The sequence below is a fragment of the Globicephala melas genome, chromosome 8, assembly GCF_963455315.2.
Source record: "Globicephala melas chromosome 8, mGloMel1.2, whole genome shotgun sequence".
Classification (NCBI taxonomy): domain Eukaryota; kingdom Metazoa; phylum Chordata; class Mammalia; order Artiodactyla; family Delphinidae; genus Globicephala; species Globicephala melas.
The window spans coordinates 51881940-51894985 of record NC_083321.1 but is presented as its reverse complement, the minus strand read 5'-3'; the positions used below and the strand labels follow the sequence as shown (position 1 = coordinate 51894985).

Genomic DNA, 13046 nt, shown 5'->3' with positions numbered 1-13046 from the left:
CAGAGCCTATGCCCTGTCTTCCCTGGGCCATCAGGCTCAGTCACTAGAGCCATCCTCAGGCCTCTCCCCGCAGCCTCTGTCTGGCTGCTCCTGCACTGGCAGTGGCCTGTCGGTGATCTGCATCCTTCCTGCCCTTTGCAGAGACATTCCCAGGATCCGTGTTCAGGGGACGGTGGGAGAAAGAGAGACCTGAGCACCCCAAGCCCCACTGGCCCCAGCGCCCCCCTGGGCTTCCTCCCTCGCCACTTCCGACCGAAGGAGGCAGGCAGCACGACAGTCAAGATTGTTTTGAAGGAGAAACATAAGAAAGGTGGGAACTGGAGCCTCTGCCGACCCCTGAGGTGGGAAAGGGGGGCTCTGACCGCTCCCACTTCCCATCCCTGCACCTCCACTGAGTGGTTCCCCAATCTCAACTTGGCCATGAGCTTGTAGACCCCTAGAACGTCGGGTCTAAACCCCCATTTGACAGATGAGGACACTGAGGTTCAGAGTATTGAGTTAGAGACAGAACCAGTCCTGGAACCAGGACTACGGGCCATACAACAATATTTTTTTTAGCATCTGCCACGTCTTTGCTGGGAATTGAGGGACACAGAACAGACAGATGAAAATGGTCCCTGTCCTCCAGGAGCTCCTAGACTAATAGGGCAGACAGACATGTACATTAATTATTATAAGATAAGGAAGTGGTGAGGGAAAGTTTTTTTTGTTTGTTTGTTTGTTTGTTTGTTTGTTTGTTTTGAGGGAAAGTTTTTGATGAAGGAAGGAGGACACAGAGCTGGGCTGCAGGAGGATGGTTGGGATGAATCAGGGAAGGAGGCTAAGGGGACAATTGTGGCAGCAGAGGGTGAGGAAAGAGGCCTCACTGCAGGGCACCCTGATTGGTGGAGTGGGAGGGGTTGCAGAGGCATCCGTCCAGCCCCTCACTGTACAGATGGGACACTGAGGTTGAGACAGGAGAAGGGACCTGACAGAGCTCACATGGCCAGGTAGTGACAGCACTTGACCACAGGTCTCCTACTGTCAGGCCATCCCTCCCCATGCCCCACTGGAGGTGCCTGTGAAGTGCAGGGGAGGACTCTCCATCTTTGGCAAGAACTTAGTGGCCCATCTCGGCCCTGAGTGCTGAGATGGGGGATGTCAGGGACAGAGGACTGGTTTACTCCCTGGCCTCCACTTTGCAGGCAGTGTGGCTGGGCCAGACTGGTGGAGCAGGGGCGCCCCAAGGACCTACTCCCAGCCATCATTGGACTCTGACCCGAGTCCGAGGCACTGACCCTCCTCCCTTCCTGCCCTCCCAGCCTGTGTGCATGGCGGGAAGACGTACTCCCATGGGGAGGTGTGGCACCCAGCCTTCCGCTCCTTTGGACCCCTGCCCTGCATCCTGTGCACCTGTCAGGACGGCCGCCAGGACTGCCAGCGGGTGACCTGCCCCACTGAGTACCCCTGCCGTCAGCCCAAGAAAGTGGCTGGGAAGTGCTGCAAGATTTGTCCAGGTACAAAGAGGGCCTGGGGGCAGGGCGGGCACTGGCCAGAGTGAGCCATGGGTCTCTCTCCCCAGAGCACAGACACTTGGAACATCTCTGACATGGATGGGGCATGGCCTCAGAGCCAGGGGGTGTAGGGGTTATTACATGCACAGAACGTTAGAAGCACAGCAGTGAAAAATGCCCAACTCATAAAATATTAGACTTATGGAACCATCTACTGTTACAGATTCAGAGACTTTTAGACATACATAGAATCAAATAATGTCCTGGATTCTGTGAAGTCATAAAATCTTAGGCTATTAGGACTTTTAAGAGGAATGGCCAACATTTATTGAGCACTTATCATGTGCCGGGTAGGTATTTTGGCTGAATTCATGTAATCCTCACCAAAACGGACAAGGCAGGCATCTTTATCTCCATTTTACAGAATGAGAAGATAAATACCTTGTCCCAGGTCCCAAAGCTGTAAGTGACAGAGCTGGGATATGAACCCTGTCGGCCCTCTTTTTATTTACTTATTTATTTATTTTGGCTGCGCAGCGCGGCTTGCAGGATCTTAGTTCCCTGACCAGGGATCGGATCCCAGGCCCACAGCAGTGAAAGCGCGGAATCCTAACCACTGGACCACCAGGGAATTCCCACAAAGACCATGCTCTTGACCACTGCTGTCTTCCTTCAATCCTCATCAACATATGGGAAAACTGAGACCCAGAGAAGGGAAGGGAACTTCCTAAGTCACACAGCAAAAGAGCAGTGGAGCTGGAACTGGAACTCCTCCTAGAACCTGTCCTGTATCACACTCATCATCATTACTGCCATTGTCACCTCAATCCCTCCCAAACCTTTCATTCTACGTGTGTTCAGTGTGAGCCTGTGCTGGGTGGTATGAGTCACTCAAAAGACTTGGAGAACATGATTCCTGCCCTTCACCCTGTGGGTTTATTTTAGAGAGAAAACACACCCAAGTGAAACAATTACAAGGCAATTCAAGGCAGTGTGGGATTAAGGGCCTGAGGGAGAGGCATAAGCAAGAAGGGTTTTACAAGCTATGGGTGGGAGGAAATGGTGCGCTGAGCTGTTCCAGGTGGGCTGCCTGGAAGAGGTGGAAGGTGAGCTGGGCCCTGAAGGGTGAGAAGTTTCCTGACATGCTAATCAATGGGAGGTGAATGGGGGAGAGGCCCCTTCTCTCTTCCCCAGAGACCTCCTTCTCTTCCCAGGGACACCAGAACTTTCCCAAGGGCCCTATTGACCCTGAGGGAGATGTCAGACCAGTGGCCCCTCTTCCTGGGCTACCAGGGGTGGGGAGACAGAGTGTTCACGAGTTCCTTGTCTCTCCCAGAGGACAAGGCAGACCCTGGCCACAGTGAGATCAGTGCCACCAAGTGTCCGAAGGCGCCAGGCCGGGTCCTTGTCCACACATCAGTATCCCCAAGCCCGGACAACCTGCGTCGCCTGGCCCTCGAGCGTGAGGCTTCTGAACAGGTGGAGATCTACCTCTGGAAGCTGGTAGAAGGTGAGCAGGGGCCCACTCCCACTCTGGCCTGTCCCCCTTCCTTTGCTCCAGACCCACCAAGGGTGGTAAGGGAGTTTTGTTGATCAAGTGCCTCTGGCCCAGGAAGACCTGCCTTGGGCCACCTTCCAGCTTTGAGTCCCAGATTCCGAGATAGAGGGAGACTGATTCTATCTGACAATTCTGATAAGCTCACCCACTCTGAAATGCCAGGGCCTTGAAGTGCTCCCTCTCCTGGGGGAAAGGGGTTTTTACACTTTGTGAGGAGCCAGGACAGAGTAATGCCTACCCTGATAAAACAAAGAGCTGTCTATTGGTAGAATTTCAGCAGACTGGGAGGAGAGATCTTTTCAGGCAGGAGGGCCCTCACAGCCTCCTCAAATCCTCAAGGCTAGTCTCATTCAGCCCTTTCTATAAGGTGGATTCTATCCCTCCAAGGTAAGTCGACATCAGAATATGTTTCTCGTTCTGTAGAAACTCACCCTGTTCAGCAGGCTGCTCCTATCACCAACTGAAGGTCAGGAGTTTTCATTGATAGGGAATTGCCGAGAGTTCAGTTTTGGGGCTCTTCTTGTAAAACATAAATCCCCTGGATAGAGTAAAACAAATTAAAGCCTTTAAGTGGAAATTAGCTGTACGGTCAATTTATTGATGTGTTTGGCTGGCAGTGGGGAGGTGGGGGAGATGTGGGGGATGAGAGAGGGGATGATAATAAGAATGATGACGATGATAATAACAACCAATGTGTGACGCACTTTGGAGTTTACAAAGTGCTTTCACGTTCATTATCTCATTTGATCCTCAACGATCCTGAGAGTTAGGTATTATTATCCCCATTTTACAGATGAGGAAACTGAGGCTCAGAGAGGTGAAGTACCTGGCCCAAGGCCACACAGCCAGTAAGTGGAGGACGGGAGCTAGAGCCCAGGTCTTGTGACGTCAGATGCGGCTCTTTCCCTGCTCTACTCTGCCCCCTGTCGTAGGAGGAATGGACGAAGAAAGCGGAGCTGTTCAGCCTGGAGAAGAGAAGACTCAGGGGGACAGGACCGCTGGCTTCATGGCTCTGAAGGACTGCCCCAGGCAAAGGGAGCAGTTGTGTTCTCAGTGACCACAAGGGTCAGAACAACAAGCGGGGGCTTTGGAATCACACAGACCTGGGTTTGAATCCCGGCTCTGCCATTTCTTAGCTGTGTGGCCTTGGGCAATCACTTGACCTCTCTGGGCCTCAGATTTCTCTTCTGTTAATGGGGGAGAAGGGGTTTTGGAGGATTAAATGAAAGAATATAGGTACCACCCCTGACCTATAGTAAGTGCTAAAAATGTCAGCCTCCTTCTTATCCCGCCCCATCAGTTGGTTAGAATTGCAGAGAGGCAGGTTTCAGTTTATGAGAGGAAGCACCTTCTCAAGCGTAAAGCCTTCCTGCAGTGGAAGGGAGGGAACAAGTTCCATTCACGCAAGTGTGCAGGCAAGGGCTGGGTGGGGATTTGGCCACTGGCTGAGGAGTTCAGTTCAGTAACCTTCGTGATTGTTTTGAGCCTTGAGATTCTATCTCTCCCTGGACAGGTGGGGCTGCATGTTTACGATGGGCCTCCTCCCACCCCTCTGTGACCACAGAGAGTAACAGGCCCAGGCTCTGTCCTCAGGACCCCATGGCTCTGTGCCCTGGGTGCAGGAGGAGCTCCCTGGGAGCTGAGCTGGTCAGGGAAGGCTTTGTGGAGGATGGGCCTGAGCTGGACAGGATTTAGAAAGGCAAGAGGGGCACACTACAGGCAGGCTGACAGTGACAGCCTCAAACTCTGGTGCCAGAGCCCATGTTTACATGCCTGGTGCTCTGTGATTGGCATTTAGCAGGTACTATATATAATGTGCTTCAATTCACCCACATATAAGAAAGCTGAAGGGTATGTATTAATGCCCCATTTTGCAGATAAGAAAACTGAGTCTGAGAGGTAAAATGATTTGCTCAAAACCACACAGTTTAAACAGTAAAGCAAAGATTCAAACCCAGGTCTTACTGTCCCCAGTGCCGCCTCCACAAAGGTGACCTTATGCTTTTAGGGAAGGGCCTAAGGAAGGCCCAGGATGGCAGAGAAGGAGGCATGATAGCTCAAGGCAAAATCTCATTACCAGGCGGCCCAACAAAAAGGAACAAGGTGGGGAGAACTCTTCAACTTCACAATGCCAGGCCCTGCCATCCTGTCACTAACAAACCTTCCCCCACCCCCGCCCCCCTATCTCCTGAGCCTCTGGGTGTCTGAAATGCCCCATCAGCCTCCGTGTCTGTTACCTCCCTGTCCCAGACTGTGAAAGTCAGAACAAACTCTCCCAAGGTCTGATCGTCAGTGGGAAACCTTTCCTGTCTCCTCACCCAGACAAGTAGAAACAGCAGGCCTTGGGGGCCAGGAGAGGAAGAGGGCAATTGGCCTGGACACAAAGTGAGCAGGTGGATGCTGAAAGCTGGGCTGAGGCCACACCACAGTGGGACCAGCCCCAGGTCCAGAGTCTGAGCAGAGAGCTGGCGTAGGGTTAAAGGGCTTTTTAGAGTCTAGAATTTCAGAGTAGAAGGGACCTCAGGGGTCTCCATTCCTCCCCCCGCCCCAGGAAGGAAGTCCCCCTGCAGCCTCCCTGATGGTCTCTAGCCCCTGACTGCACACACCCCCTCCCCACCTCCAGACAGGTGGTTCACTTGCCATTCTGGGCATGGCTTTACCCAGAGAGGGTTCTTCACACTAAGCTAAGCCTGTCCTATCTCTTGGAACTCGCCCACCACTGCCACCTCTGCCCGGGACACACGGAGCCCAGCCACTCTCAGGCCTGGCGCGCCCTTCAGAGAGCCAGAGGCACAACCATGACCCTCAGGCAAGCTCTTGATTCCAGGCCCCAGATCTCAGACCTTTCACTCACGCTTTATAGGCAACAGCGTGGGGACCTGCCCTCAGCCCCGTTACCTCTCCAATTTGTGTTTGGGGGTTTGTGCAGCGGCAGGCCTGGAGCACCAGGACCTGTCCCCATCTCATGCGTGTGATGTGACCTGGGCCTCTGGAGCAAGTCTCTCCCTATTCTGGTCCTTGGCATCTGGACCGGGGGGCCTGAAGACAGTGCTGGGCATTCCCAGCTTCCTGGACCTCAGTCCCGGGACCCGTGCTGTCTCTTCCCCTCGGTGGGATCCCACTTGGATTCCCATAAGTAAGGCCGGTTCTTGGTTTTCTTGAGGGCGGTGCTGGCCTACCAGAGGTCTTGCTGTCACATCTGTTCTTTCTGGCCACAGCCCCCGGTGGTAACAGCCGGCACGACATCAGAGCCCATGTGCTCAGGGCCTCAGTGCCATGTGTGGTGCCTGTGCTCCCCAGGGGATGCAAACATCAGGAGACACAGCTAGTACCTCATTCCCCCTCAAGGCCTGGCCTACACAGGGTACACATATATTTGCTTTTCCATCCATCCATCCACCCATGGATTCATTCATTCAGCATGCCTAATGTGGGCCGGGTGCAGGGAACCCAAGAGGAACACCCTCCCCAAGTTCCCAGTCTGGTAAGGGAGGCAAGAGCAGACACAATGATAGCACATTAGAAATAGGAACAATCACAAACAGAAGCCAAGAGCTGTGGGTAACCCAAGGAGGGAATTATAACTATTTGGGGGAAGAGGGAGAATTGAGGAAGACTTCCCAGGTGAGGCTGGGAGGATGAGTAGGAGTTCACCTGTGGCAATAGGAGCAGGTGTTTCAGCAGAGGGGGCAGCATATGTAAAGCCTTGGCCCCCTCAGGGACCTCAAGTAGCTGATTAGGACTGTAGCACAGGCAGGGCCACTCAGAGGGATGGGGTAAACTGAGCCTTGAGCCGAAAGGGAAACTACAACCCTGACACCTGTAGTGCTTGGGTGTCTGAAGCAAATCACCTATTGATTTTTATCATACGTTCTATGTCCAGATAAAAGCTTGACCAGGCCCTACAGGCCTGGCAGCTTTTCTTCCTTCTTTCCTCCCTCCCTCCTGCATTCCCCCTCTCTGCATTGTGGACAGGTGAGTGGTGTGAGAGCAGGAAGGTGACAGTGACAGGAGCAGGGTCACGGAAGGGGAATGATGGGGTAACATGCATATTTTCCAATGACCACAGCCAGGATCATAGGTTAGAGTCGGGGTTAAAGGGGTCAGAAGTCTAGTGCAGTGACCCAGGCAAGGCATGATGGGGCCTGAATGGGAAGGGTGACAGTGGGGATAGGAGAACAGATTCAAAATATTTAGGGAATTTAGTCCACAGGATTTGGTGGCTGGTCAGAAAGGGGGAGGGGAGGGAGGTGACGGGGTCTGTCCCAGGTCTAAGTCACCCTGTTTCACTGACCACACACCCTGCCTTTCCTGCTCACACCCTTGTCTCTGCCCTCAGGAATCTTCCACTTGATTCAGATCAAGAAAGTCAGGAAGCAAGACTTCCAGAAAGAGGCACAGAACTTCCGGTTGCTCACTGGCACCCACAAAGGTGGGACCCTGGGCTGAGGACTGGGGCCTGGGAAGAGAGCCGGGCTAGAAGCTGGGGCCTCCTGGGGAGTTCCAGGCTGCTGGTGCCGGGAGGAGGGCGGCTGTCAGCCACAGACGTCAGTTCCCGGCACAGGAATCCAGTGGGCGTCTGGGCCAGAGATTTCCTAACTCAGACGCCCGGGAGCTTGGGAGCGGGAAGGTAAAGCAGAGCCAGCTGGATTTGGTCTTGGGGGTGAGGGAGACGGGGCTGTCAGAGGTGGGGCTCTGAGCCCCTAAGTCCTGGTGCTGCTTCGTTTCTCTCCACTGGAACTTTTCCCACTGAAACCTTCTAACCACGTTCCTTCTGATGCCCTTAAGTTGCTCTACACTCCCCCGAGGAAGAGGGACCCAGGTGGGTCTTCAGGTGGGGGAGAGGAAGTCACAGATGGGAGGGTCACCAGCAAGAGTCAGGATACCAGCCCGGCCCACACATGTTGGTTGTTTGAGGCGGGGTCATGTGTCAGAACCCTCTGGGATTTGGGGTGTGATGGGCTCCCCACCTCCCTCCTCCCTGTGGGCTCCAAACCCAGGCTACTCAGTCCTCGTTGTCCTAAGTTTGCCCCACCCCAGTCTCCCTGTCTCTGTTGTGCACATGCATGCACACGCACACACCACACACACACACACACACAACACACACACACACCCCTGCACACACACATACAGCACACACCCCCACACACACACGCGACTCTTCCTCTTTTCTCCATGCAGGTCACTGGAACGTCTTCCTAGCCCAGACCCCGGAGCTGAAGGTCACGGCCAGTCCAGACAAAGTGACCAAGACCTTGTAACACAGACCTGAACAGCTGCAGATGTGAGCTCTATTATTTTTGTTGTTATATATTAATAAATAAGAAGTTGCATCACCCCTCAACCCTGCCTGCTGAGTCCATATCCAGTCTCCACGTGTTCTCACAGTGACTGCAGACAGGCAGAGACTGGCCCGCGTCCTCACGGTGAGCTGTTATGAGAGCCGGGGCTAGTTCCCCCAGCCTTCTGACCCAGACCCTCGTCTGCCATCGTGGCCTCTCCCCTGCTCTGTGCTGCCTCTGTGCCCAGCCCCCAACTACAGCGCCTCCTGCTTTTGTGGGCCATCCCCCTCCCATAGCTCTTTGGCAGTGAGCCTAGGAAAGGGGACTGACTGGAGTTAGCCAGAGGAGCGGGGTGCATGGAGCCTCAAAGTGCTTTCCCAGCAGATATTCCAGAGATCCTTACCATTGTCAGCTACACTTTACAATGAGGTCGCTGAGTTTAGGGAGGAGCAGTCATTTGCCTGAAGCCACAGAGCAGGGTGGTAGCAGATTTGGAACTGGATGCCCGGTCTCTTGCTCCAAGCTAGCACTCGTCCCTGTTCCACCGTGACCAATGTTATAAACCCAAACATTCTCACCTCAGAGGATTTCCAAGACTTGGCAGTCAGATTGCCAACCCTGGCACCACGGTCTGGGAAGAAAGCCTAACGGTTACAATTAAAGACAACATCAGTCATTGATCCTGCCCGCGTGTACAGTTCCTCGCCGTATCAAAGATGTTTTAATGCCCGTGATTCTACTTGAGGTGAACTAGTACAGGAATTACCCCCATTTTAGAGAGGAGAGAACAGAGGTTCAGGATCGGCCGCTGTCTTCCCCAAAGCCTCACGGTGATGAGTGGTGAAGCCAGAACCAGAATTCAGACCTACTGACTCCTAGACCTGTGCTCTCATCCCACGGCCAGGCCCACTCCCACCCCAAGCCTGATCGGAAGCCGTGGAGAGACAGTGTCAAGTGGCCTTTTGGTGGGATTCTGCCACCTGCAGCCACTTAGAGGGCTCTGCTCCGAGCCCTGGTCTTATACCTGGGCGTCTGAGGTCTGGGAAGTCGTCTAAGCAGCCTCCCAGTGCTGCCCTTACTGAGCAGGGACGGGTATCACCCTCCCCAAACTCCCACTGCCAGCTCCCAGGGGGGCTGGATCGAGAGTCTGGGGTTTGAGGAACATGGTTGCAACCTCCCCCTCATCCTCTGAGTCAAAGGACATCCAGCTCCTCACAGCCTCTGCCTGGCCCTCCTGGAGAAGACTCGCCATTCTGGCCTTGTTTGATCCCCACGTGGGGTTAACTTGGAAGTCCAGGCGTGGCTTCTGAGCCTCCTGCATTTAAAGCATAGGAGCCAGCCATTCACACCATGAACTGGTCATCCTTCAACCTAGCTCAGATGTCTCCTGCTCAGCGGGGCTTTTCCTGCCACGCCACCCCCACCCCTGCTCCTGCACAGGGGCCCCTCCCCTCGGCTGGAGAATGGGGTTGAAGGCAAGGCTCTGTAATCAGAGGCATCTCCGGGGCCTCAGGACAGGAATGACTTCCCTGTATACTTTTCCTAGTGTTGCAGACCAACTGCCTTCCTGGTTTCTCTGATGGACTTATCCGAAGCCTGTGACATTCACCCCAGATCTTTCCCACCATGGGAGCATGTTCAGCCCATCAGCACCTCCGGACTTTGGTCCAGACTTTTCTGAGTGTGTCAACATAAGGCCTGCCTTGGGAATCTCTAAGCAGCTCTCCCAGGGCTCTACATCACTCTGAGTTGTCTTCTCCTTCCCTGTATTCATTCATAAGACACTTTCTGATCTCCACTGGCCTAGGCCTTGTGCTAGATGACTGACACAGTGTAAGGAACCAATACAGCCCTGCCTGTCCCTAGGGAGCCAAAATCTTGAGCAGGAGATGAGGCCTCACAACACCATGAGTACAAGGGCTGTGACAGCAGGGCTGTGGGGACCACAGCCCCTGCCCAGATGGAGGACACTTCAGCTAGCTCTGAGGGATGAGCAGGAGTTAGAAGAAAAGGTGGAGGCAGGGAGAGGCGGGTGGGACAGTGGTACAGGAAGAGACAGCTTCATGGAAGAAGAAAAACAGCATCTTACAAGGAGAACCACAAACAGCTCACTGTTGCTGGATAATAAAATGTGAGGCAAAGAGCAGAGGGAGGTGAGGCTGAATGCCCGGCCGAGAAACTTTGGCGTCATCCTGAGGGCAGCAGAGAGTCCTGGAAGGGTTTCAGTGCTTTGGTCAGATTTGTGGTTTAGAAAGCTGGCCCTGCCTGCTGGGTGAAGCACGGTGTGGAGGAGAGAGGTGGAGACCAGGTAGGGGGCTGCTGTGGGATCCGTGGAAGGGATGACAACGCCTGGGCAGGAGAGAGGCGACGGGGGTGGGAGAGAAGGCAGAGCTGAGGAAGAGGGGGGAGTCGGGGTGCAGCTGGTGCCTCACGTGGTGACCAGAACCCAGGAGTTTCAGCTGAGCTGAGTCTCAGGAGAGAACCCCAGCCCTTTGGGTATATTATGGTCTGGAGAGGAGGCTGGGCCAGAGACAAGGATTTGGGAGCTGTTGACCTGCAGGTGGTAACTAATGCCAGGAGATGGGAGACATTGGCCTGTAGAGTGAAAAGAGAAGGGTCATTAGGACAGAGCCCCGGGGCATCAGCAAAGGAACTGCATGGAGGCGAGAGAGAAGCCAGGAGGGTGCACAGCTGAGAGTCCAATAGGTGAAACCTGGAAAGGGGGCTTCTGGTGACCATGGCCATGGGCACTGTGAGGGGAGCTGGGAGGCAGGAGCAGGTTGTGCAGGGCTGAGGCGGTGTCTGGGAGGTGAGGAAACAGACAAGCCTTTGAAGAACTTGGGTGGTAAAGGAGAGGAGAGAGGCAGGGCAGCGGCTGGCAGTGAACATGAGATGGAAGAAGGGGGTTTTTCAGGCGGGAGAGATTTAAGCAAGTCTTGCTGATGAGGAGACCTCACAGGAGAGGGAAAAGTAGAAGAAATAGGAGTGAGGATGGACGAAGGGAAGATTTAGGGACAAGTTAAAATCCATTCTTCCCCAGCCACTAACTCGCTGCATAACCCTGGCTGGTCTCCCCATGAGTGGGACGGGGGAGAGGGATGCGGTGGTCTCCTGGGGCTGCCCAGCTCTATCCCTGATGGGGCTCCCTGAGACCGCAGCAGGGAGTCCTGTGGGATCCACTGTCTTGGTGGCCAGGCTGGGCTCTGCATGAAGTAGGGACATCCCCTCCCACAGGCACGGTCAAGTCCGTTGTCTCGTCTAACCCCCGGAACAACCCAGTGAGGTGGGGCATGTCAACCATATTATGGAGATGAGGAAACTAAGGCTCAGGGAGAGGAAGTGACCTAATTAAGATCACACATTAGTAAATGGAAGGCTTGGATTCCAGCTGAGGTCTGGGATTCTGCACCCTGATGGAGCCCAGAGCACTGGAGGGGCCAGGTCCTGGGCTGGAGCAGGTGCAGCCTCTGCTCCACTCAACCTTCCCAGGTAGCTTCCTGCCCCCTAAACTTGATCATCCTATTATGAGGCCAGACCTGGCCTCCAGATTTCCTGGAGAGGCTCCCTCCTCCTCCCCCTCCCCTCCCCCTCCTCCTCCTCCTCCTTCTTCTTTTCTTCCTCCTCCAGCAGCTGTGAAGCCACCTCCCCCTGTCCCCCAACAAACCCTGGGCTCTGGGAAATGGCAGTATTTCTGAGAAACAGGACATGGCCTGTGGTTTGGGACTGGCCTGGGGGTGAGGGAAGGCCTGGGGCCCCACCAGGCACAATGGCATCTCTCTCCAGGGCAGGTCCGGCCACCCTCCTTCCCTTCACCCTGGTCCCTGGAAGACACCCACTGCCTGCCTTCTTCACCTGCAGGGTCAGTTCGTGGAAGATGAACAGGAAGCGCCTTAGGAGGCTGGCTGAAGTTGGGAGGGGTTGGGGTGGTGTGGGTTTCTGTGCACAGGGCTTATCTCAGACCTTCTATAATGGGAGTTAGGACCTGGATCTCTGGTCCCCAGCTCAAGGCTGTTTGAATGACCACATGACACCTAATGTCTCTCCCCACCTTATCCACCCCTGGCACAAAACAGAGCCCACATAACTTGCCCAAAGTCAAACAGCAATGAAGAGTTGGAGCTGTGACTGGAATCTGCAGGGTCTGGCCCCAAAGTCTGCCCTCTCCCTCTGCCCCATGATGTCCGGGCTGAGGATAAGATCTGTCTTCTCGCCAGCTCCCCTGCCACCAGCCTCTCCTCTCCACGCTTTCCCCTTCCTAGCAAGTCTTGCCTATCAAACCAGAATGATCTTTTAAAAATGCAAATCTTACTCTGTCTCCCCTCCATTAAGCCCCTCCTTCAATGGCTTCCCTCTGCCCTCAGAATAGCCTTGAAACTTCCTCTCGCGGCCCTTCAGGATCTGACTCCTGCTGCCTCTTCAGCCCTAATTCCCCCACTTCTTCTCCCAGCTGCATCCCAGGGTCTGGTTTGCTGCCCCACCTGATCAAGCTGGGATGGGTGTGGGCTCTAGGAACACCTGGATCACAGGCTCTGACACCATCAGGATGTTCTCTCTCCGTTGCTCCCTGCCTATCAGCAATTTCTTTCCAACCAGCTCTTTCAAGAAGCAGATATACCGTGCACTGCTCAGTATCCTGATAGCTCTCAATTAGATAAGATACAAAGGTTCTTCCCTTCCAATTCCAATAGAGAGATTCTCGGGGAGGACTTG

At 54.3% G+C, this 13046-nt stretch overlaps 1 protein-coding gene across 3 annotated transcripts in view; it reads left to right on the top strand.

The window, feature by feature from the left end:
* The window catches only part of CHRDL2 (chordin like 2), a 31844-nt gene extending 23480 nt beyond the window's left edge, over nt 1–8364 (top strand). The window contains exons 7-12 of one of the 3 annotated variants that reach the window (XM_030836082.2): nt 142–310; nt 1302–1496; nt 2830–3003; nt 3845–3899; nt 7391–7483; nt 8236–8364. In XM_030836082.2, coding sequence (XP_030691942.2) covers nt 142–310; nt 1302–1496; nt 2830–3003; nt 3845–3899; nt 7391–7483; nt 8236–8326 — 777 coding nt within the window. In that variant the 3' untranslated portion in view covers nt 8327–8364. Of the gene's footprint in view, nt 1–141; nt 311–1301; nt 1497–2829; nt 3004–3844; nt 3900–3983; nt 4117–5059; nt 5156–7390; nt 7484–8235 lie in introns of those variants that run through there. The other 2 variants (XM_060303698.1, XM_060303699.1) reach the window with 2 other exon arrangements.
* Nucleotides 8365–13046: the final 4682 nt, after the last annotated feature.